At 44.9% G+C, this 24,372-nt stretch overlaps 1 protein-coding gene across 1 annotated transcript in view; it reads left to right on the top strand.

The window, feature by feature from the left end:
- The window catches only part of PER2 (period circadian regulator 2), a 1,339,110-nt gene that overhangs the window by 118,293 nt on the left and 1,196,445 nt on the right, over positions 1 to 24,372 (top strand). The window contains exons 5-6 of the mRNA XM_044070032.1: positions 7,456 to 7,610; positions 17,701 to 17,822. Of these exons, the coding sequence (XP_043925967.1) occupies positions 7,456 to 7,610; positions 17,701 to 17,822 (277 nt within the window). The remainder of the gene's footprint in view (positions 1 to 7,455; positions 7,611 to 17,700; positions 17,823 to 24,372) is intronic.

The raw sequence follows: 24,372 nt of genomic DNA, 5'->3' as shown, positions 1-24,372 counted from the left end.
TGTATCATAATACCATTCAGCAAAAACACGACCCCTACTGATTTAACACATCAACGGCAACCCCCTAAGCACACAACCTGTGGTGAGAGACCTGGGCACTCAGGTTGATGATAACCTCACAATCTGAAGTAGGAAACTTCATTTGATCATCAAACTGTGGGTATCAGATCCGACCTAGATCCGAGCCGGCAGCTTTCTAAGCTAGAGATCCGAGCTCCAAGCTCCTCCCCCTTACTCATAATGCCCATCCACCTCCTTCCAATCCCCAGATCTCGTTTGCCGCGGCTTTGTCAAGCACGGATTTCTCGAGCTCCTAGCTTTAAGCGATCTGTGAGTAGGAAAGTTTTCTAAAATCTTATTAGTTTTTAGTGTGTGTGAACAGTTAACTCCTTAGTTTAAACCCCTTTACCGTTCCTCTTAGTTTAAAGCCTAGTACTCCCCCCTTTTCCCCTTAGGTGTTTGTGTGAGGTGCGTGTGCGTTTTTCTTTTGGGATAATGGCCGAGGCCTCTAAGGGCATTTTTTCTAAGTGCACTGAGTGTGGACATAAGCGTTCCCCAGCGGATGGCCACACTCAGTGCGTCCTCTGCCTGGGGGTATCGCACTTGTCTTCGGGCTGCCAAATTTGTACAGCTTTTAACCCCCGGGCCCTGAGGGATAGGAGGAATACGCTGATTCTGGCGTGTCTTCTACCCTCGGAGTCGGCTTCCTCCTCCTCTCTCTCAGTGGCTACAGCCGCGGCTGTTCAGCCGGTTGTTCCCTCTCCCCTAGCTGGGACTCAACCTCCCATTTCTTCTCAGGGAGAGAGGGACTCTAGGAAGGAGAAGGAGAGGAGAGCGAGAGAAAGGGAGAAGGAGAGAGAGAGGGAGAAAGAAAGGCATAGGAGCCACAAGCGGCGGGCCGACTCTGCCCCCTCGGCCCCGCCTGCCAAGCTGCTCTCCTCACCTCAGAAGATTTCCGGGCCTTCCTCCCCTTGGCTCCATTCTCCACGCTTCTCGCCGTAGGAAGAGGCCCGACCATCTTCGAGGTCGCCGTGGCGGCCCTCCCTGCTAGCTTCAGTGGCCTCTTCTAGGTCGACCCGCAGTCTCTCCAATGCTGATATGGACCAGATGATGCGTTGTTTCCTCCAAACACAGATGCAGATGGGATTGCTGCTGCCCCCCCCCTCCAGGGGGGGGGGGGAGTTCAGCCCCACTTTTTGCCCCGATAGCTCCTTCTCCGATCCATTATCGGGTTTCGGAGTCATCTGATCCGAGGAGTCCCGGAGCCGGGGTGTTGGCGCCGACTGTTAGTTACCTCGATGCCGGCCATGTCTTTGAGTTTCTTGGATCCCCTTTTGGATCAGAGCTCTCGGAGCCATGAGCCATGCGTCGGATCTGGGGGGAGGGCCACTGTGTCTTTGGCTCCGTTTCAGTCAGAGCACACTTCCCTCTCGGGTCCGAGCTCTTCGGCTCCGATGCCGATCCCCGCGCCAGATCCGAGAGTGTTAACCACGGAGCCCAGAGAGATTGGTTCACCCTCGGCTTTTGACGTGGTGGAGAGGGTTCTCTCGAAAGGTTTGAGACCCCCTACTCTTTCTTCAGATCCAGCCCCCACACCTTTGCAGCTGGGCTTGTCTTCCATCATCCAGTCCCAGGGACAGCCTGTGTTGACGCCCCAGCCCGTTCCACTGGCAGAACACGGCCCTGTTAGTGAGCCCTCCTCAGACAGTCCCACCGAGGAGGTCCCTCACAAACATAAGTGTAAAAGGAGCCACTTGGATTCCCCTGAGTCCCTCACGGAGGACACCGATTTGGAAGATGGGGAAGGTTCCCCCAGGTCACCCCTGATGACGTCTCCTTCGGAGACATTATGGAAATGCTTCACCTGAAAGGGGGGTGGTCAGCCCAAAAGCCTTCCTCAGATGAGCCGATGTTTCTGGAGGCGTTCGACGCAGGCCCGTCTACCTCTTGAGTGTCCCCTCCGGCTGACCCCCTGGTTGATCTCATCACTACCAGGTCGTGGAAGGAACCGGACACTGTAGATCCGATCCCCACGAGGCCAGACAGGATTCTCAGTCCCCCCGTGGATAGGACGGCTTGGAGTAAGGGTTCCCCGGTAGATACCATGGTGGTGGCGGCAGCCACCAAGAGGGAACTCACTCAGGATAGTTTCTTGATCCATCCCCCTGATCAGGAGTCTCGGACTATGGATCATATCGGGAAGTGAATGTTTGCTTCAGCCACCTTTTCTATAAGGGCGCTGAATTACTTGGCCCATGTAATTAGATTTCAGCGGGATCTGGTGAAAGAATATGCTGAGTCTCCCCCTGAGTCCATGTCGACTGAGGACAAACGGACCTTCTCAACTCGCATGGCCACTCTCAAATCTATACGGCTACTTTCCCATGCCACGGAAGGAGCCGCTAGAGCCAGCGGGTCCGGTATCGCCTTAAGGCGTCACACCTGGCTCCAGCTTTGTGACTTTGCGGAACTTTTCAAGGCGTCCTTCGCGAACGCACCCTTCAGTTCTACTCTGTTTGGGAAGACCGTCCACGACACATTGGTTCAGAGCGAGAAAGATGGGAAGACACTGTCTGCTCTCGGAATCCGCTTCTCTGCTCCTCAAAGGTACTTTTCTAGGAACCAGAGAGGACAAAAGAAGATGTGGTTCCGGAAGTCTCAGCAGTCCCGTTACGCTCCGGACCCTTCGTCCTTCAGAGGCGGAGGAGGACAAGGTGGACGCCGGCCCAGAGGCAGAAGGGGGCTGAAAAAGTTTGGGTTGTGGGAACCCTTTTCTGATCGACCCACGCAGCAGCCCTGAGGGGTTGCCCAACTGCTCCTCTTTGGAGGCAGTCGGGGGGGGCATTTTTTGAAGCACTTGGCCCAATGGGAGTCCATACCATCAGATCGCTGGGTGCTTCGAATAATATCCAGAGGTTACTCTATCCCTTTCATAAATCTGCCTTCTCAGTCGAGGCGCCTCCCCGATGTACCACCTAGTCAGAGGGAGGCTACAGCTTTAGAGGTGAAAATGCTGCTAGGAAAAATAGCCATCCAGCATGTCCCCCCCAGGACAATCCAGATTAGGCAATTACTCCAGGTTCTTTTTGGTGCCAAAGAGGACGGGGGACTTGAGGCCGATCCTCGACCTTTCAACAATGAACCAGTTCATTGCCAAGGAAAAATTCCGGATGGTCACGCTTCAATCCATCCTGCCCCTGCTGCAGGAGAAGGACTGGATGTGCTCCATAGACCTCATGGATGCGTACTGTCACATTCTCATGGACATGCATTCCAGGAGGTTTCTCCGCTTCCAGCTAGAGGCCAGTCATTACCAGTTCAGGGTCCTACCCTTCGGTCTCACCACAGCCCCCAGGGTGTTCACCAAGGTCATGGCAGTTGTAGCAGCCCACCTGAGGCTTCAGGGAATACAGGTTTTTCCTTACCTAGACAACTGGCTCATGACCACCCCCACCAGGCATCTACTCTGCTTAGCCAGGGATTGTTTCCTACTTCTTGCGTCCCATTTGGGGATCACCATAAACTTGAAGTCATCCCTCCAACCAGTTCAAGTCTTGGAGTTCATAGGGGCCAGGATAGTCACGCTTCAGACCAAGGCCTTCTTGATGCCAGACAGATTTCACAGTTTGACTTTACATGTTTTAGCCCTTCTCCAGTCACCTGCCCCGTCAGCAGAGTTAGTCATGAGAGCTCTAGGGTCCATGGCAGCGGCAGTCAACCTCGCGCCCTTAGCCCGCTTGCACATGAGGATTCTCCAGTGGACATTACAGGTTCAGTGGTCCATCCTTCACCATCCATTGGACTTGCCGATTCCTCTCAGCAGAGTGTGCAAAAATTCTCTCTTGTGGTGGCTCCACTCCCGAGAGCTTCGGGAAGGGAGACTGTTTGTTATGCAGCAACCCCAAGCCACTGTGACCACGGATGCTTCTCGCCTTGGGTGGGTGGGGCATTACAAGGGCAGAACTGTTCAAGGTACATGGACTCAGACAGAGACCGTTCTGCATATCAATGTTCTGGAGATGAGAGCGGTGCTTCTAGCGTTGCAAGCCCTTCATGCCTTTCTCCCTCCAGGGACTATTGTGATTCAGTCAGACAACATGCCAGTGGTCTGGTACATCAACAAACAGGGGGGGACCAGGTCTTAACCTCTTTGTCGAGAGGCCATGAGAGTTTGGGATTGGGCGATATCCACCAACCGTTTTCTGCTAGCAACGCACATTCCGGGTCGGTCCAACATCCTAGCGGACAAACTGAGTCGAACTATCCTCTCACCTTACGAATGGTCTCTGAATCCCTTAGTAGCGAAACAGATCTTCCGCAAGTGGGTTCAACCTTGCTGCGATCTCTTCACGTCGCCTTCCAATGCGAAGTGCAGTGGGTTTTTCGCTCTAATTCCCCCTCTGGGGGAAAGCCCCAGAGACGCTCTAGTTCATGCTTGGCCACCCGGTCTTCTGTATGCTTATCCTCCTCTTCCATTGATAACGAAATTCTTACAGAAAGCTCGTCGGTTGGGGAACAAGATAATCCTCATAGCTCCATTCTGGCATCGTCAAACCTGGTTCCCATGCCTGCAGTCTCATCTTATAGCTCCTCTCTGGATCTTGGATCCCATCCTGGATCTAATATCTCATCCTTTGGGGATTGAAACCCCCTAACCTGGTCGATCTCAAGCTTTCAGCGTGGTTGATCCAGTTCCATTAGTTGCTAGGACTCCGGGTATCTTGTCTGCAGTTAGATCTATCCTGGTAGTGGCGCATAAGCCGTCTACCAGAAAGGTTTACAATAGTAAATGGAAGCTGTTTTCTATTTGGGCATCTCATAGGAAATTGGATCCTTTCACTGCTCCCATCCCAGCAGTGCTCAGTTTTCTATCGCATATTTTTCAGCAAGGGGCCTGTTCCTCTACTGTAAAGGTTCAAATGGCTGCCATCTCGCATTTTCACATTGGAGATAATCTCAGTCCCCTCACTTCCACCAAGATTTGTAAGGCTTTTCTGAAAGGTACGTTTCTCTTGAGACCCCCTGTTAGGAACCGCGTCCCTCCTTGGGATCTAACCTTGGTCCTTCAAGCCCTAACTGGACCTCCTTTTGAACCTGCAGCCTCTGTTGATTTGAAATTCTTGTTCTGGAAAACTGCCTTTTCGGTAGCCATTACCTTAGCTAAAAGAGTGTCGGAGCTTCAAGCTCTCTGTATTAGAGCCCCGTATCTGGTTTTTCTTAAGGACAGGGTCTCTCTCAGGACTAACCCATTTTTCTTACCTAAAGTGGCCTCTGAGATGAACATCAGTCAGTCCATTAATCTCCCAGTTTTCTTCCCTAATTATCAAAACAAAGGGGAGCATAAACTTCATTTGTTAGATGTTCATAGGCAGTTACGGTTTTATTTACACAGAACAGCGGCCTTCTGCAAGTCTGATCAGCTATTTGTCTCTTTTGCTAAACCCTTCTTGGGTAAGCCTGTATCGAAGGTGACTGGTCAGACGGATTTCGAATTGCATTTTGTTCATATATAAACTATCTGGCCTGCCAGAACCTACTGGGGTTTGCGCTCACTCTACCCGTTCTATGGCTACATCAGCTGCATTCTGGTCAAGAATTCCCTTGGATGACATTTGTTCTGCAGCTATTTGGGCATCCTCTCATACCTTTATCTCTCACTATAAATTGGATTTAGTGTCTAGAGGAAGGGTGGCTTTTGGCTCTGCAGTGCTCCGGAATATCCTTCCTTGAGGACCTCCCAAGTTTTTTGGTAGCTGGGGACTCTGTCCCACAGGTTGATAATCAAATTAAGTTTCCTACTTCAGATAAAGAAGTTATGTACTCACCATAATGTTCCATCTGAGTAGGTGACTTCATTTGTCAGCAACCATCCCACCCTCCTTCCCCCTAACCTGGTTCTTTGGTTTCCTGATCACTAGGATGGTTTATCCAGGTAATTTGTTAATCCTTAGGTTAGGATTCTCCATGTTGTTGCTTTGTCATGGTGAGATTATGTAGATGGGCAAACGTGATCTGGGGATTGGAAGGAGGTGGCAGGGCATTATGGGTAAGGGGAAGGAGCTTGGAGCTCGGATCTCTAGCTTGGAAAGCTGCCGGCTCAGATCCAGGTCGGATCAGATACCCACAGGTTGCTGACAAATGAAGTTACCTACTCAGATGGAACGTTATGGTGAGTACATAACTTTTTCGACCATCATGTAGCGGCAGTGGTCAGAAAAGCCTTTTTACATGGTTCATCTCATAAGTAAAGGGACCGGATTTAGAAAAAATGCGGTTATTACCTCTCTATACTCCTCTCTCATTAGACCAACAATTAATGCCCCGTGTGGGATGCATCTCTCCAAACATCTGCACCAACTGGAAAGGCCACTGAAATACCTCACAAACAGAATCCATGGCCTCCAACATCTGTCTTATGCAGACAAGCTCATATTACTGTCATGCTAATCTGTATCGTACAGATTGCTCGGGGGTGATCTCTGGCCCTACCCTACTGGAGATGCTCCATATCCGTAAGTCTAACTCCTCACGCACTACCTGCTCAAAAGGCTGAATGTAATATGTGACAGCAACAAAACCTGTTTGAGAGACCAGTTTATTTCCCAGAGGCTGCCCCGTCTCTGGAATAGACTTCCCATACACGTCAAACAGAGCACCGCACTGACCTATTAAAGTGCAACCTTGAGTGGATAGGAAACCACAAATTTGTCCCAGGGATTCCACCTGTGTCCCTCATTGACAGGGACGACAGGTGTTGACTTAGGTTTCTTTTTGGGGATATGTTGGAGTTTTGCCCCAACATGTAGAATGGCTGGTCTCAGAAGTACTGCTTGCACTCTTAAGTTTTAGAATATCAGTAACTTTTTCTCACTGAATTTCTCTAGTTTGCGTTTTTTTTTTTTTGTCATATTTTACCTATACAGTGGTAAACCCTTTCTTCAGCTACAGAATGGTACTTAAATTAGATTGTTCCTTAAGCTAGGAATGAGTTAGTGTCGGGGACTCCTTCTCAATCCCTGTTCCTGAAAATCAGTGGTATCAAGTTTCTTGACATTCCAGCTGTAGTTGCTTTCTGGTAGTATATCAGAAGAGAGAATCACCAAATTTTAAATATTTAAAACTCCATTGGGAAATAAGGCAGTTGTATATGGCAGTACACAGTAAAAAGACGTGAATATCCAGAAACTCTGATAGGTTTATTGTCTGTAGTGGGATGGAATGAAGGAAGGTCTTATGATTTTAGTTGTTTCAAAGTATTGTAGCATTTTCAGTAGAATAAATACTTGCTGCTTCGGTAATGCATGGTTTTGAAATGCTTAAATGCCAAACCTGCTTTGAATTAATTAATATGAAGTATTTTGAAACTGAATGGCTGTTTTTTTTAATACATTTCAGATTTAATTCTGATTGTTTTTCTGAATTAAGATTTTTATATTTATCATTTTGGTATTGCAGCAGTGAACAGTCTGCAAAAGCAAAAACACAGAAAGAACTAATAAAAACACTAAAGGAATTAAAAGGGCATTTTCCTCTTGAAAAGAAAACCAAAGGCAAATCAAGTACTCTGGCAACACTGAAGTATGCTCTTCGATGTGTTAAACAAGTTAGAGGTATGAATGTCCTATTTCTGAGTTCTGCTTTTCATTTTCCACTTTGACATCAACTGCATTATTAACAAAGCAGTGATTATAAAATATATTTTTCTACTGTTTGCTTATAGAATGACTGTCACCTGTGTATTGCATTAATTTACTGTTGGTTATGTATAAAGTGGAAGAGATTTAAATATGAGTGAAATTTCTCAGTGTTTATTTCACTGATCACTGCTCTCCACAGTTGTGCAGTTTCTGGTTGCATGCCAGCAGTGATTACTTTTCTGTATGTTTTTTTTTCTCCACAGCTATGCGACTGTGAAATTAGTACATGTAAAAAAGGAGTTTGGATATGTTCAGAGGACTTGTCCCCTCACCCCCTGCAAAAAGCAGTACTTAGGTTTCGTCAACCCGAAGTTTTTGACTTGTATGTTTTGTCTGACTGAAATTTAAGGGAATTTACAAATGACAAAGCATAAGAGTAGCTTTCATTAACTTCATAGATTTATTTTCATTGATTATTGTTTTTGAGTACCCAAGTTACTACTTTTTGGTGGTTTAGAAGACTGGTATATTTTACATAGCTGGAGACCTTCTTGTTGGGCCTAAAGTCAGATGTAATACCGTACAAGCTATAAAGCAGTACTGGTTCACTTTCAGTGTAAGTACTACTACTGATGCATATCCTGACCCCTGACTTTTCCTTTGCATTGGCTGTCGGCGTTCCAAACCTTTAATTGTCTGTAGCTGTTCATTTCATTGAAAGCATGGAGGATATAAAGGCGAATAAAGCAAAATTAGATGGGTAGCATTTGTAGACAACATCTTGTAGGATGAGCTGCAATCACCTAAAAACTTAATTGATAAGGATACGGTCTCCTTCTCAGACTGTACCCTGATCTATTTTTCATGATCAGCCAAGACAGAGGATCATTTTAAAATTCAGCCTGGTTTTCCCTTCTGTGTATATGTGCAGCTAAAAAAAAATATATCCATTATTTAGCCCAGCATGTAGTAAGTATTCTGATTGTCTTACTCTAATTGATTGTTCGGAATGACAGTATGCTAAATTTCAGCATCACAAATGGAGTGTGCACTCTGACTTTTGCAAAGACAGGTAAGTTTTCAGGTCCTGCCAGTGCATGTTGCTTTTCTTTTATAATTGTTGCAGGGACAATCTCACATTTTAACCTTGTTTCTGGTTGTACTCTGGACTGACATTTTTCTAGCAATGACTCTTGAGGACTGCTGCTACACAGCTTATGAATTTTTGCCTTGATCCTCTGGCTCATGTTTTATTACTTTTGCAAAAAGTATCAACTGTGTTTTAAGCCAGAAATCTCCCCTGAGCTTGACACTGCCTGTCATGGAGGTACAGGTCAGGTTAGTTAAGTGCATGAAGTATGACAGTTATCAGGATATTAATTGGAGTGGGGGCTACTGTGTATGAGGAAAATGTCTCAGTACTTTGAGTGTATGTAAAGGAAGTGATTCAGAATGTTGCAAATTAGTGGTGTCACGTTTGTGGCATAGTATGGAACAGCAATGATGGGGAATATGGGAGAAGCGTGGGTGCCAGTTTGAGCATAGACATAGATGTGTAGAAATTCCGCTTCATGGGAAAGTATTAGATTTGTAAAATACTGTTCTGGAGTTAATGATGGAGAGCATATCCACTGTTGGGTGCTAAAGCTGCCTGACTGAAATATGGAGAACATTCAGTTGATACCCCAGTGTGCAGTCATAAAATAGTAGCCTGAAACTAAAACATTACTTTTTATTTCAGTCCATGAAAATAAATATTATATTTGCATCAAACATTTTGCATACATACACTACAAATCTTCTGTTTCTCTTGATACAATCTCTCCCAGTTTAAAAACTGTAAAATTTTAGCACCCTAACAGTAACTATCTTATTGATTCCCTACCACATTTTCCTAAATATCAATATTCCTTTCATTTCTTTCTTTACCCCATGATAGGATTTAGTATCTCTTCATTTCCCACTCTCAAGGCATATGTAACTCATTCAGAAAAGTTGTCTCCAGACCATACACTTTTCAGCTTGCATACCTTGTTCACTGCTGCCACTGTTCTTTTATCACTGTCTATGTCCACCCTATCCCTAAACTGTCCTAATCACTTCTCCTTCCGTCTACTCAGGCTCCTAAGCTAGTCCTCATTCCCAGGCCAAACATTTTTTTCATTCAGTTAGACCGTCCTATTTATACACATCCCTTTGCCTCCTCCTTCATTGATTTCACAGTTAACATTGAGGAAGGTCAAAAGGCTGTTTGCACTTCCATCCTCTTCTGCCATACCCATTTACTTCCATCCTGCTGTATACTAAGCATAGGAAAGTTGTGTGTATTGGATACCTGTCTTCTCTTGGAACTCTGACAAAGACTCCTAGCTCATCCCCAAATACTTATCATTTCCTTGCAGGACCCCCCACATATGCATCTGATCTGCATTCTCATCTCCATATGATCAACAGCTTAATGTAGAGACCATTTCTCTCCTTATAAAACATCTGGAGTATCTGATGCGTCAGTCTGCCTTATACAGCCCCTACCAACCCTGCCTTATTTAAGAATCCCATTATCTTTTTTACTCCTTCCCACAGACAGTCATGCTCCCAACATATGTCCTTCCTTGTCCATCTTCATTTGCCCCATCGCATTCAATGCAAACGACTCCCTCATCTGCTTATAAATGTCCCCATTCTGACTTTTTCTTACTTGCCCCCACATCCCACCCAAATCTGTACACCCTGGCCCTTCCTGTGCTTTCATGCTGTCCTTTCCATACCTTTATTTCCTTTTTTTTTAATTTTAGCTAACAGATCTCTCAACAGCCAGTCCTGTGACTGGAGTCCTGAACCAAAAACTCCAATCACTTTTTGCTGCACTCCACATAACCTCCACTATTTGACTGACTTTACTTTCTCAAATACAAATCCACTGCTGTATTGCATCGGATGTATGCTGCCATGTAACTTTTACATTTTTATCTTCAAATATATCTGTATACTTCTACATACATACTTCCACATCTTCCGTTCTGTACCCTTTTCTGCTTTTTCATTAATTCTGCAACCTTGTCCTTTTCATCCTACCTCCCATAGAATCCATTCCATATCCCTTTGTTTTAGTTCTCTCATTTTATGAGGTGAATGTATCACTGTTGTATACCTGACCTTAGCCCTTACCAGTATGAGACAGCTGTGCTCCCTGTCTGCTGTAACCTTCTTCCTGGTCAAGTCAGACCACAAGTCAGCCACATTCACCTTAAGACTGAAGTCAGAGCATCCTCCAATGCCTTAGTATTCAGAGATACTGTGCGAAGGCTACTCTGCTTAAACTGAGTAATGACCTAACTACATTCAAAAGTCTCTTCTACCACAGTGATGGAAAATCCTTTACTGCTATGTTCTGTGCACATCTAAGTAGTTGCATAAAGGCAGAAAAAAATTCAAAAGGGGATATTCCAGGGTGACTGTCACTGCTGCTATTCTGCCTTTCCCTTAACCCATTAGCTGTCTACTTAATAGCTTAGGCCATGGCTATAACTTGGCTCCTAGAAAACAACAAAATGTAAAGACTTCTCATCTTCTTTTTGTCAATGATTTGAAACTATATAGCTCATAAGATGAGGAACTGAAAGTACATCTGCAAGTTGTCAACATTTTTTAGATTGTATAAGAATGTCAAATGTCTTTTGGTCTTGATAAATGTGCAGAAGCAACCATTAAAACGGAAAAACTGCAGCACCAAGAAAACATTAATTTGCGACAAGAATGTTAACTCGAGCAAGAGGAAGTGTATAAATATTTGAGAATTGATGAAGGATCAACAATAAAACATGAGTGAATGTGAATTAAACTTAGTAAGGAGTACTTTAGAAGACTAAAATAAGTCCTGAAAACAGCGTTGACATCTAGGAACAAAATCCAAGCTATAAACCAATTTGCTCTTCCTGTCCTAACATACTGTTTTGGAGTGATTGACTGTCCCTTTCCTTAATTGGAGGAAGTCTACCGGAGTTGCATTTTTGGACACTCTGTTTTGTATGATCTTATGATGAACTCTTACTGAACCATGTGTTTAACTGCCATCAAGCCATTTGATCGACAGATGTCTAGCATGGCCTGGCCTTTATTTCTGTTGCCCCAGCCCTGTGTACCTAGACAGTCCTCATAGCCTGTTCAGTCTGTCCTGATATGTGCATTCTGGTCCCCCATTATTAACACCAGCTGATGTCCTGCTTTATGTAGTAAGTCTTGCAACTGTTGCCTGAATGTATTCTTCTCCTTGCTATCACAGCCCTGCTGTGGGCATAGACTGATATGAATAGTGCCCTGTCTGTAAAGTGGAGTCTGATTGCCATGAGTCTGTCACCAATTCTGATGACATCCCTTCTTGCCTTCTTTGGCCTCTCTCGCCACAATTCCCCACACCATTCTAACCTGTCTTCTTCCAGATTAGTAGACTCTGGATCCCAAGCCAAGTGGCTTTGCTGCACTTCCCTTCTGCCTTGTCTCCTGGATACAGAGGATGTCCAGCTGCCTCCTTACCATCATGTCATCCACTTCCAAACTGCTTACTTTCAGCGAACCTGTATTGAATATAGGGATCCTTAGTTCCTGTTTGGCAGGTTTTGCATCCAGGTAACTCAATGTGAGTAAATGGACACTTGCTGGCTAGTAGCTTATTGACCCAGAGCTGGTGGAATTTACAGCAGGCACACACTGCCAACAGGGGCACATAGGTCTTTCCCACCGTTTACATGGTTCCCTGGTGTAGGTCCAAGGAGGCCGGATCCTCAGCCCACTTATTACCATCAAATACCCATGCCCTTTTTTGTCAACACTAGTCAGAGCAACCAAATCACCTTCATATGATCTTTACGCTGTCAGGTGGTTAGCCCTGACATTGCACTCAGCCTGTGATCTGTTTTCTAATGTCTAGAGAATACCACGCACTACAGTTTGTCTAAAGTGTTTTTTTTTTATACAGCTCTTCCCCAGCTGGCAAGCATGTATTGTGTACCAAAAATGGCTTTATAAATAAAGCCACTGAAGTTACAGTGATGGCAGTGGAAACTGTATGTGAGTGGCTTATGTATGTATGATGTATGAATACATATACACATAACGTATGAATACATATGTATTTTTGTGTGTGTGTGTGTGTGTGTGTGTGTGTGTGTGTGTGTGTGTGTCTATATGCTGTTTTATTTGTTTGACTCAACGATTAGATTGTTTGATCAAGGTAGATCTGTCCTTGGCTCCTGTTCCAGCTTTTGGATCTGGGGCCCAAGCTCCTCCCCTACCCACAATGCCCTTCTTACCCCAGAAATACCTCCGATCTCATTTGCAGCTTGAAGAGACCAGATGTCTTCAATGAGTGCTCAGTGCTGTAGTAGGCCAGTGTATAACTTCTATATTTTTGGCAATATTTAGCCTGCTGTTAACTTCTTTTTTACTTTTTATTCCCTTTTGGGAAGTATCTTGTCTTCTCCTTTCTTACTCCACCATAAAAAATGTAGTTAGGCTTAGTGTTAGTATATTAAACTCTTTTTCTCAGTAATAGATTATTAATTTAGGTACTAGTAGACTTATCTATACTGCATGGCATTATTGCCTTTCTATTTGTATAGCTGGTTGCTGTCATGAGTGTGTGCATGTGTACCCTTTCTCTGAAATTATATCAGACAAGGCCGCAGAGTTTAGAAAATGTAGTGCCTGTGGGCCCAAGGTTCTCCAACAAGATCCACATGATCAGTGTCTGAGGGCTGACCATTTGAATGTGGAATGTGAGTCCTGTGCTTCCTTTGGAGCCAGAGCTCTAGCTGATCATAGAGTAAGTTAGATCTGAAGGGTCTTTCACAGCCCAAGCAGGAGAATCAACATCAGTTGCTTCTTCCTCATCTACTTCTTCATCCAAATGACCAGACAAATCAAATATGGATAGCCATAGAGAGAAAGAAAAGGAGAAAGAAAGAAAGAAAAAAATGAATGACCTAGAAAAGGGTCCCCGGATTGGACTCATTAGTTGCTTCTGGTGGCTAAGGTTCTGAGACTACTTCTTGTCAACACCAGCAGCAACAGGTCCGATCTCTGTCCCGTCTGACATATTTCTCTGGAGCTGACTATCCCGATTCATCAGCAGCAATCATAGAGACCGCCTTTGATGGCCCTTCTCTTAGGTCCTTTCAGTCGATGAAAAGCTTATCAGAAGCAGACATAGGGTGTTGAGGAAGTTCTTGAAACACAGACCAAATGGAAGTCCTTCCAGCTCCCCCCTCTGGAGTCACTGGGACTGTCCCAGACAAGTCCCTTTTAATCTGTAGTTCACTAGTCCAAACTTTAGTCCAGGTTCCATGGGTGTGAAGTAAATCCCATGAGAGAATCTTGCTGGAGCCAAGGGCCCATTTGGAGTTTACTCTGTCTCCTTCCCTTGCACTGTCAACTCTGGCTTCATCAGAGTGTGAAGAGTCTTGAGGCTGAGACTCAGGGGTTGAGTAAGATAGTGAAGTTTTCAGAGCTATCTGTTCCCCTTGGGGCCTCAGCTTGTGACAGCCCAGTCCCAATGTCAGCTTTGGAACTGAGTTGGGTAGGTGTGCGGAAGGTTCTTTCCCAAGACTCTGATCTCATCATCACCATTTGAGGCTTTTGAAAGGGTACTCCCCATATCCAGAGAGGTTTCTCACACTGGCTCAACTCCATCTCAACTCCCATTGGACCCTGATGTTTTGACCCATCATTGCTGTCCACCAGAGACAGCCAGCATCATTTAACCTTGAGGCTCCCCGCTTGTCAAGTTCTCCATCCCAATTAAGAGACCTTCCTGGAGCACCCCCCCCCCCCCCGAGGAAAGTTCCAAGTGTAGATGCACAAGGAGGCATGTCGATTCCTCAGAGGAATTGTATCACAGAAGTTACAGACTTCAGTGAGGGGGTGGAGGTCACCTAGGTCCCCCCTGGAGGACATTTCCTTCAGAGGCATACTGAATTGATGAAGCAAATGGGCGGGGGGTTGGTCATCCAAAGCTCTACCCCAAGAGGGATGTATTCCTGGATGCATTTGGGGCTGGCAAACTTACTGCCTGATTGGTCCTGCCTACTGCTTATCCACATGGTCACTCAGTGGACCTGGAAGGAACCTGGTGTTAATTCTACTGTCCCCTTGACGTATATCTCACTGGAACATGAATCCTTCAGTGGATGCTGTGGTGGTGTCAGCAGCCACAAAGAAGAAGCTTTTTGAAGGGAGCAGCTCTGTTCATCCCCTAAAAAGGTTCAGGGCTTTGGGCAGGTATGGAAACCAGACATATGCTTCAGCGAAATTTGTCCTTCATGAGCTGAATTATTTGACACACATGATTCTTTTCCAGAGAGACTTGACAAAGGAACTTCCAAGTCTTCTTGGGTGATTTACCAGCAGATGTCCAGAAAATGGTAGACTCCTAGCTAGCTTTCTACTCCTCAGTCCATGACTAATGTGTTCCTGCACCCTTTTTCCAATGAGGAGGATAGCATAGTAACAGCAACAGGCACTGGTGTCCTGATTAGTCTGCAAGCCTGGCTGTATCTTTGTGACTTTGTGGAAGGTTTTAAGGTGTCCTTCATCACCACTGCCCTTAATGGGGCCACCCTGTTTGGACAGAAGGTAAAAAACTCTAACCAGAAGCAAATAAGAGGGCATGAATCTTGCCTGCTGTTGGGATAAAATTTTCCACTCTTCCCAAAGGACCTTTTCCCGGAACCAAAAAGGTGGAAAACTCTGGTTTTGAAAGTGCCAGAATTTTGCTCAGGATACTTCTGACTGTAGAGTCCCCTGTAGTAAAGGGGGAAAAACTTCAATAAACATTGCCCTAAGGGCAGAGACATGCCGCAGAATTGAGGGTTTTCAGGCTGCTTTACAGAGAAACCCTTTCAATACTCATGAGAGGTGGCCAGATTACGACACTCTGGAGGAAGTATGGGGGGATGCTTATCTCTGAACTGTCATGCCTGGCTACCCATCACTCAAGACCCCTGGGCGCAGAAGATAATCACTAGAGGCAATGTTATGCCCTCTGCTTTCCCTCCCATAAACAGAAGATCGCAACATTCCACCCAATCAGATGGCTGTTGTAGCAACAGAGATAACAAAACCACTAGTGAGAGGGGTTATCCAGGATGTCTCACTAGATTAACAAGGATCCGGGGTCTGTTCAAGAATTTTTCCAAAACAAATTGGGTCCAGAGTCCCATCTTGTACCTAAGCCACCAAAGTCATTTTGTCAAACAGATGGAATTCCAGATGGCCATAGTACAGTCCATCTTGCATATCCTGAGGAGCAATGACTGGATGTGCTCCATAGAAATTCAGGATGCTTATCATGTAAAGATAGTGGAGCAGTGCAGAAGGTTTCTCTGCTTTTGGCTGGAAGCAATCATTTCCAGTTCAAGGCACTGTCCTTTGGTATCATCACAGCCTTCAGGGTGTTCAAATGCATGGCAGCCATAACAGCCGGTCTGAGGCTGCATGGGTTCTGGGTGTTCCCTTACCTACATGACTGGTTCCTTACCGCCCCACCAGAAATCAACTGATTGGGTGCAGAAGCTTCTTGCTTCAGGCCTCCTGTTACCCAGGAATCACCATCAATTTGGTAAAACATCAGTTGAGTCTCTCACAGGTAATAGAGTTAATTGGGTGGCACTTGGGCACAATGTCTCAGATAGCCAGATATCCACAGTCCAGAATGCTTTACATTCATCATCAAACTTCACAGATGCCTGCTTAAAACAATCTCCCAATGAGACTCATTCTTAACCTTTTAGGTTCTGTTGCTGCATCTGTCACTCTAGTCCCACAGGCAAGATATTACTTGAGAGCTATACAGTGGACCTTGACAGTTCAGTAGTCAATATTGTATCAGACTTTACATTTTCCAGTCCTCCACACACCAGTAAGCAAATGTCATATTCATTTGTGGCCGACGTCTACTCAGATTTTCCTGGGTAAACCATTCACTTTAACAACCCCCAATGGACACAGTGACCATCCGAGATGGGGGGCATTATAAAAGGAAGTTTGCCCAAGGCACATGGTCTGCAGTGGAGGCCAATCTTCACATCAGTGTCCAGGAGATGAGAGCGGTCCTGCTGGGATTGCAAGCATTTCAGGATTCTCTCCCCCAGAGGTGTGATTTCCATCCAGACCGACAACATGGCGGTAGTCAGTAGTCTGGTACATAAACATGAGGGAACTCGTTCGTACATCCTAAACTGGTCAGCAGCAGTTCCACACAGTTCAACACTCTCACCATATTGTGTTCATCTGTACATAGACCTCGATGTGGGCAGACTGGAGGACAGTGAACCTTGTTTTGAGATTTTGCTATGTTTTACTTTTATTTCTGTTAACACCACATTGTTTTAATATTTTATTTCTATCTCTTTAGAATATTTCTAAATCCTAAAACATACCCAGCTGAAACAGTGAAATAACATGCAGTGCTGTAGCAAAGATCAAATAGGTTTTTGGTGGGGAGGGTGCAAGCATCCCTCCAGTTCCTCTGAACTTTCTCTCTTGATATCATGGTTTTCTGGTTACCTTTTCCAGTGCTGAATTGTTTGGAGTTATTTGTATTTGTCAGTATTACTGGACATGTTTTGATTTGTGGTGTGTATGTAAGTATGGAGCAGTGAATTTTGTCAAAAGTGTGCTTGGTTTATACCTGTTTAGTCAACAATATTTTTCCGACTAAGCAGATGGTCAACAGCTGTGTGAGCTCACATGGTTCTCTGGATTTGAGAATATGCCCATTCCCTGATAGTGTGCGATCTCAGAGTTAGTATATGTAATTACAGTAATAGTAAGTACTTAACACAGCTGTACTGTGTGGTGGAATTATCACAGCTGCATTCATATGAGTAAGTAATTTGTGTAATAATGGTGTAGAAATTGTCCTTTGAACAAAAAATGGGAAGAAATGTCCACGGAATTGTTATGGCTAGGCTTGTATAGGCCCTAGGGCCGATAGCCTAGTACCAACCTATGAACTGTTTTCTTGAATACTGACAATTTGTGACTTTTTGTTTTGTTTCCTGTACAGCAAATGAAGAATATTACCAGTTGTTAATGACTAACGATAACCATCCCAATAGCCTTGATATCTCCCTATATACTGTTGAAGAAATTGAGACTATCACATCTGAATTCACACTAAAGAACACGGTAAGTTATTTGAGCAAAAGTACTTTTAACCATAAAATATTTCACTAAACATTTGCATTATTGTGCTGTGACTGTAGTTGTGCAGGTTTTTGTTGTCACAGCTGCACAGCTAACTGTAGTTATACAAACAAACGTGAACTGGAGCTGAGTAGCTGCACACCTGTCATAGTAAGGAAGCATGTAGACAAGTAGGATTTTGTAGTCGGAATGCAAATGTGTGTTACATTAATTATGTGCATAGGTTTGAATTTAAATGCAGGATAATATACAGAACATGTTAGAAGTAGAGAAATCTGTTCCCTGCCAAGTGTGAAACCTATAACTGCAAGTCCTGTAAAATAAGCAAAACAACAAATCTCAAAACTCTGTAGTGCCATCATGCATGTTTGTGTGTAGAACTTCATTTCTACACCCCTTGACAAAGGATCTATGCTCTTCAGACCAGTGCTACTTATATACACTATAAAACTTGGATTGCTGAAAGTGGGCATTGGCAAGGTGCATATGATCTCTGGAGTCACTTGCTTTCAGCTCCTGTCATGCTGTACCTCAAACTAGACAGTGCTCCAAAGTACCCTATCCTCAGATTTCATACACATTCTGCATGTTTGCTCATTCAGTCATATTCTGAGGATCATGTGTTTGGTCTGTAGAGTTTTAGCAGCAACCCAGAGCAACCCATTTCATGGAAAGTTGTGTCCTTTTAAAGTTTATATATTATCTAGAGCTCCTGTTACATTGCAGTTTGACCCATAAGTGTGCATTAGAATTCCCATATACTGCAACTAAAGTCCAAGTTTAGGGTAAGAGGCAATCCGTTATCACAGTGGATAGTTGTCTTTTGCTGAACAGAAGGGTAACAGAGTATGCTCTTAGCAGGTAATGTGACCCGACCTATTGACTGTTAATTCAGGTTTTACTGTACTACTTATACTTGCCTAACTATTGGAGCTTTTCACCCCATACCTCTACTGAAAATGGGCTGCTACCCAGTCGGACTTTCCCGGTAATCACATGTCAGTAATTAAATACAGGATTCAGCCTATGAAATGATTCTCTCTCTACCAACACTATTGCAGTACTTAAGGTGCTTGATTTCTGTTGCATTCACACAGTACAGTCTCTATGATTCTGCATTTTTTGTGCGTGTGTATATATCTAATGAAGCTGTAACAATGGCAAAAGTGCCCATCTTTTGTTGTAATTTAGTTGTGGTTTAAAACAAGCAGTAACAGCTTTACTCGTGTGTTTTAATTTTTAACACCTTTATTGAATTATCATTTAAGACATAGGAAAACATACATTTATATAAAAGAAGGACAACCATATTGACATGTTCCCAGTTACAAACATTACACATCACATATATTCTTTTATATATAAAAGTATCATCAGTCCAACATTACAAAAAATTGCTCAGTCTCTGCCTTCTCTTAAACCTCACTCCTCCTACAAAATATTATTTTGAATCATTCCAATAGTTCCCATTTCTTTCTATGCAACTTGCTCCTAACCTTTTCTAAAGATCCCACTTCCAGTTCTTGTATCTCTGTTACACTTTTCAGTGCTTCAAATACAGTTGGTTTATACTTTGATTTCCATTTTCTTGTAGTTACTTTTTTGGCAGCTGCCAGAATTAGACTTAAGGGCTTACTATGTCTAGGCAATTCAGATCTTGTATCCCAGCTTAGAAGAATCATTTCCATAGTCGCAGCAATTTGCTCATCGAATATTTCTGACAGAGTACTCTGTAGGGAATTTTTAGTCTGCCAACTCATTATACTCCCAAAACGCATTCCCAGTTACATTTTTCTTTTCGGTCATATCTCTAATATTTGCTGTCTGTCTGAGGTAAAATTCTTTGGAGTCTGCGTGGGGTATAAAATACTTGCGCAAACGCTTCCAAGCAAACATCTTCTAGACTTTGTTGCCTACTTGGGAGCCATTCATAGGTCTTCCCATTGTTTCCTTGTAAATCACTTATTCTGTCTTGCTTCCCAATCTTTTCTAACCCTTTCTGATTCCTATAGTTATAGTGCAGTATGTTATATGCCCTACTAATTATCCCTGTTTTAATAGCAGCTTCTGTTCTAGATTCAACCAAAAACTCTACCAGGGCAGGTATTTCATTTAATATTCCTCTATCCCTTTCTCCTTGCCAGTACTCTGATATCAATCCCTGAAAGGAAAGGCAGTCTCTAGCCTGCAGTCCAAATGTCTTCTTGACCTTTTCCTATTCTTTTACCTTTCCCTCTGTAGTTGTTTGATCCTAGTACCTTGGTTCCTTTGCCAGTTTTCTCTAGTAAATTCAACCTCCCCCATTTTCTTATTTTTAATAAAAGTGAAAAGTGATCTATGGCATGGATCTTACATAAGTTTTTTGACAGCTGTCTACATTAATACTTCAAATTCTGATATCATGAGTGATCATTCCTTTACAGTTTTCTCTTTTTGTGTTTTGTTTTTTCGTAAAGAAGTGGTCATTATCCTTAAGGCTGAAAAACGACATTTCTTCTGTATTGGGTCACTTAGAGAGAGAGAGTGTGTGTGTGTGTGTGTGTGTGTGTGTGTGTGTGTGTGTGTGTGTGTGTGTGTGTGTGTGTGTGTGCACACATAAAATGTTAGATGCAGAATATGTTGTTGTCTTTCAGCTTTTCCCGGGTAGGGGTCTCCACAGCGAAACTCCGGTCCGTTAATGATTGGCAGTAGATTTTCATGAACGCCGAGGTGCCAGCTCGACGTTCAACCTTCAACGAAGGCACGCCAGTTTACGCATGTCTTTTGAACGCCCACCCAACCTCGGGGAGGACATGCAGACTCCACACAGAAGGCACTCCAGCCGAGAATCGAACGGGAGAACCTCTTGCTGTGAGGCAACAACGCTACCTCTGCACCACCGCGGATGTAGATGCAGAATATATACATGTTTAAATGTAGCCAGCTGTGCTGGCCAACCCATGCCGGGTTTACACAGCAAGCCTTGACTGCAGGATGAGGCAACTTAAGACCTGAAGATTCAGCAGCTGAAGACTTGCTCACTTGTATCAGAGAAGAGAGTGGGGGATCAAATTACAGCAGGGCTAAATACAGGTGAATAGCTTGGAACAGCAGCTTGTATGATTTTAGGCAGGTTCTGCAGACCAACATCATACTTATGTCCAGCTTTTTATAGGAGGTGCTGTTGGGAGTTGGCGTAATTGTTAAGGTGTTTACCTCACAAACAAAAGCTAGTTTGATTCTTGTTAAGGGTAAATGCCTTAGCTTAAAATGGCTCACATAGGCATCTAGCCTAGTGTTTATCTATGAACCTATAAAATGTTCTCACTGCTGGTCAGTTAAAGATGACCTCCATCCCACAATCCACTGTTAATTAGGAACACCAGCTTCATAGACATAGGGCCAGGAAGAGGAATTTGGGTGGCATTTAGAAGGTGGCATACTTTTCTGGACTAGTATTTGGGTTGTGAGTGCATTTGTACATATACAAGCAACTTAACAATTCTTGTTATATTAGCGTGGAGATAAACTCAAATCCCAGTTGGGATGTAGTTGGTTCTTATTAATTATATTAGTATTCTATGTTATGTAATGTGTTAGGTGGTACATAGTGTAAAATATTTTTATAATATAGTCCATGTTATATTTAAATATACAAGTAGTATATATAATTGTGTAATTATATAAACTATATTGTTATACTAATCTGTCCTTTTGATGTTCTTCAAACTCAGTAGCTGTGCATATCATCTTTACTTCCACCTTCTTTGGTGGCACCCATTTTGCTCATGTCATCACTAATTTGATGTCTGGGGAAATGGATGAGCTGAAGTAGTTTACTACATTTGATCTTCAACCTGTGGGATACCGGATCCATATCAGATCCGAGCCTGCAGTCTTACTAGCATCTGCTCCGAGCTCCAAGCTCCTCCCCGTACCCATAATACACCTCCACTACATTCCAACCCCCAGATCTCGTTTGCCACGGTTAACTGAAGCAGTGATCTCCAGAGCGCCAAGTAGTAAGTGGGTTTTGAAAGCTTTTAGAAAGCCTTTTTTCTCTAACTTTTAGGATAGTGGTTAGTATAGGTTCCCCTTCTCCTCCCCTCGCTTGGTGCGTCATGTAATTAAACTTTATTGTTGTTTAGCTTAGTTGGTTAGTGTACTTGCTTCCCCTCCCCACTCAGTGTGTTCTGTGTGTGAGTGGTTTCCTATCTTTTCTCTCTACTTGTTTTCCCTCTTTGTCTGAATGGCTGATAAGCCTGTGTTTAAAAGGTACACTGAGTGTTGCCATAGGTTGTCCCCAGCAGATGGCCACACTTTTTGTGTAATGTGCTTTGGCATTGCCCATCTAAGTACAGACTGCTCTATATGCGAGCAATCAAGGACAGGAAGGCTAAGTTGGCCCTGAAAGGCCTTCTTCCCACTTCTGAGGTGGTTGCCTCATCCTCGGCTTCAGTTACAGCGGCTGCTGTGGCCGCCTCTCCTTCCTCTCATGCCCTTGCTTTTCCTTCCTCCCAGGCTGGGACTCAACCTCACATTTCAAAGCCTGCGGAAAAGGGGCAGAGAGAAGGAGAGAGGGAGACAAAATCCAGGCCAGAGAAACATAAGAGGTCCCCGGACTTCCCTTCACCTGCTAAGAGTGATAGGATCCGTGTCTCCCCTCTCTTCCGATCTCCGAGATTTTCCTGCAGAGCCGGAGGAGACATGCTCCTACATCTAGGGTCTTGGGTCCCCGACCCGCAAGGTCGGAGTCGGTGGCCTTGTCGACGTCCATGCGGCCTTATTGAAAGTCGACATGGATAAAATGATGAGGAGGTACATTCGTACTCTGATCCAGATGGGGGTCATGCCAGCCCCCTCTCCCTCAGGAGGGGGGAGCTTGCTTCCCTTTTTTACACTGAGTTCTCCTTCTCCGATCCATCCACCGGGTTTGGAGTACTCTGATCTGAGGATGGCTTTAGTCAGGGGGTTGGCACAGACGGTACCTGCTTCCACGACGCCAACAGCTGCCTGGAGCGTGTCTGATCTGATCTGATCAGCCCGGATCCGAGTTACTCTCTGAGCCGGAGCTTGGGTGTTGGAGCTTGGGTGTTGGATCCGAGGGAGTGGAAATTTTTCATCGGCACCGGCTTTGTCAGGCCAAGTTCCCTCCCTCGGAGCTCCATCCACTTTGGGCCCGGCTCCAATTCTCTCATCGGATCCAGGGAGACCGGCTTCCTTATTGGTTCCCCAGCAGGTTTGTTCTCCCTTGGCGTTTGACATGGTAGAAAGGATTCTCTCTGCTGGATCCAGACCCCTTACTATCCCCTCAGACTCCGCCCTGACCCCTCGGCTCTTTTTCCATCATTTTACCAGAGGGACAGCCCGTGCTCGAGGAGCCCCAGACTGTTCCCCCTGAGGAACAATTGGCTTGCGATTTCCACCGGAGATGTGCCTCACAAGCATACATGTAAGAGGATGCACTTGGACTCCCCCGAGTCCCTCACAGAGGATACGGATTTGGATGATGGGGAAGGTTCCCCCAGATCACCTCCCGAGTATGTCTCCTTTGGAGACATCATGGAAATCCTTCGCCAACTGGGAGGTTGGTCCAGCCCCAAACCTTCTTCTGACGAGTCTGTGTTCCTGGAGGATTTCAGCACGTGCCCATCTACTTCCTGGGTGTCCCCTCCCACAGATCCCTTGGTGGACCTGGTCACCTCCCGGGCCTTGAAAGGAGCCAGATACCATGGAACCAATCCCCAAAAGGCCTAACACGATCTTGAATCCACCTTCAGATAGGCCAGTGTGGAACAAGGGCTCCCCCGTAGTCGCTATGGTGGTAGCAGCAGCCACAAAGAAGGAACTAGCCCAAGAGTTCCTTGGTTCATCCTCCTGACCGAGAGTCACGGATGATGGACCGGTTAGGGAAGTGGGTTTACGCTTCAGCTACCTTTTCTATTAGGGCGCTGAACTACCTGGCCCATGTCACAAGACTCCAACGCGACCTGGTCAAGGAGCTGGCGGAGTCTCCCCCTAAGTCCGTGTCGCAGGAGGACAGGGATTCGTTCTCCGTGAGGATGGCCACTTTGAAAGCAGTCTCCAACACATCCATGCGACTCCTTTCACATGCTATTGAAGGAGCGGCTAGGGCAGCTGGGTCTGGCGTGTCCATGAGGTGCAATACCTGGCTCAGACTATGTCAATTTTCGGAACCTTTCAAGGCGTCTTTTGCCAATGCCCCTTATGACCGCTGTACTCTCTCTTTGGTAAGACCATCAAAGACACTTTAGCCCAGAGTGAGAAGGATGGGAAGACACTGTCTGCCATCAGAATCTGCTTCTCGAACCCTCAAAGATCCTTCTCCTGGAATCAGAGAGGGCAAAAGAAGATGTGGTTTTGGAAGTCACAGTATTCCCGGGACACTTGGGGCGCTTCTTCCCCCAGAGGCAGAGGGGGACAGAATGGATGCCGGCCCAGAGGCAGAGGAGGTCAGAGGAATTTTGGGTCTCGAGAACCTTTCTCGGACAGGCCCGGACAGCAACCCTGAGGGGTGGCGTGGCTGCTCTAC

Source organism: Protopterus annectens, chromosome 4.part1 (assembly GCF_019279795.1).
Source record: "Protopterus annectens isolate FY-2018-M chromosome 4.part1, PAN1.0, whole genome shotgun sequence".
Taxonomy (NCBI): domain Eukaryota; kingdom Metazoa; phylum Chordata; order Ceratodontiformes; family Protopteridae; genus Protopterus; species Protopterus annectens.
The sequence above is the reverse complement of the archived record's forward strand: the minus strand, read 5'-3'. Positions and strand labels throughout refer to the sequence as shown.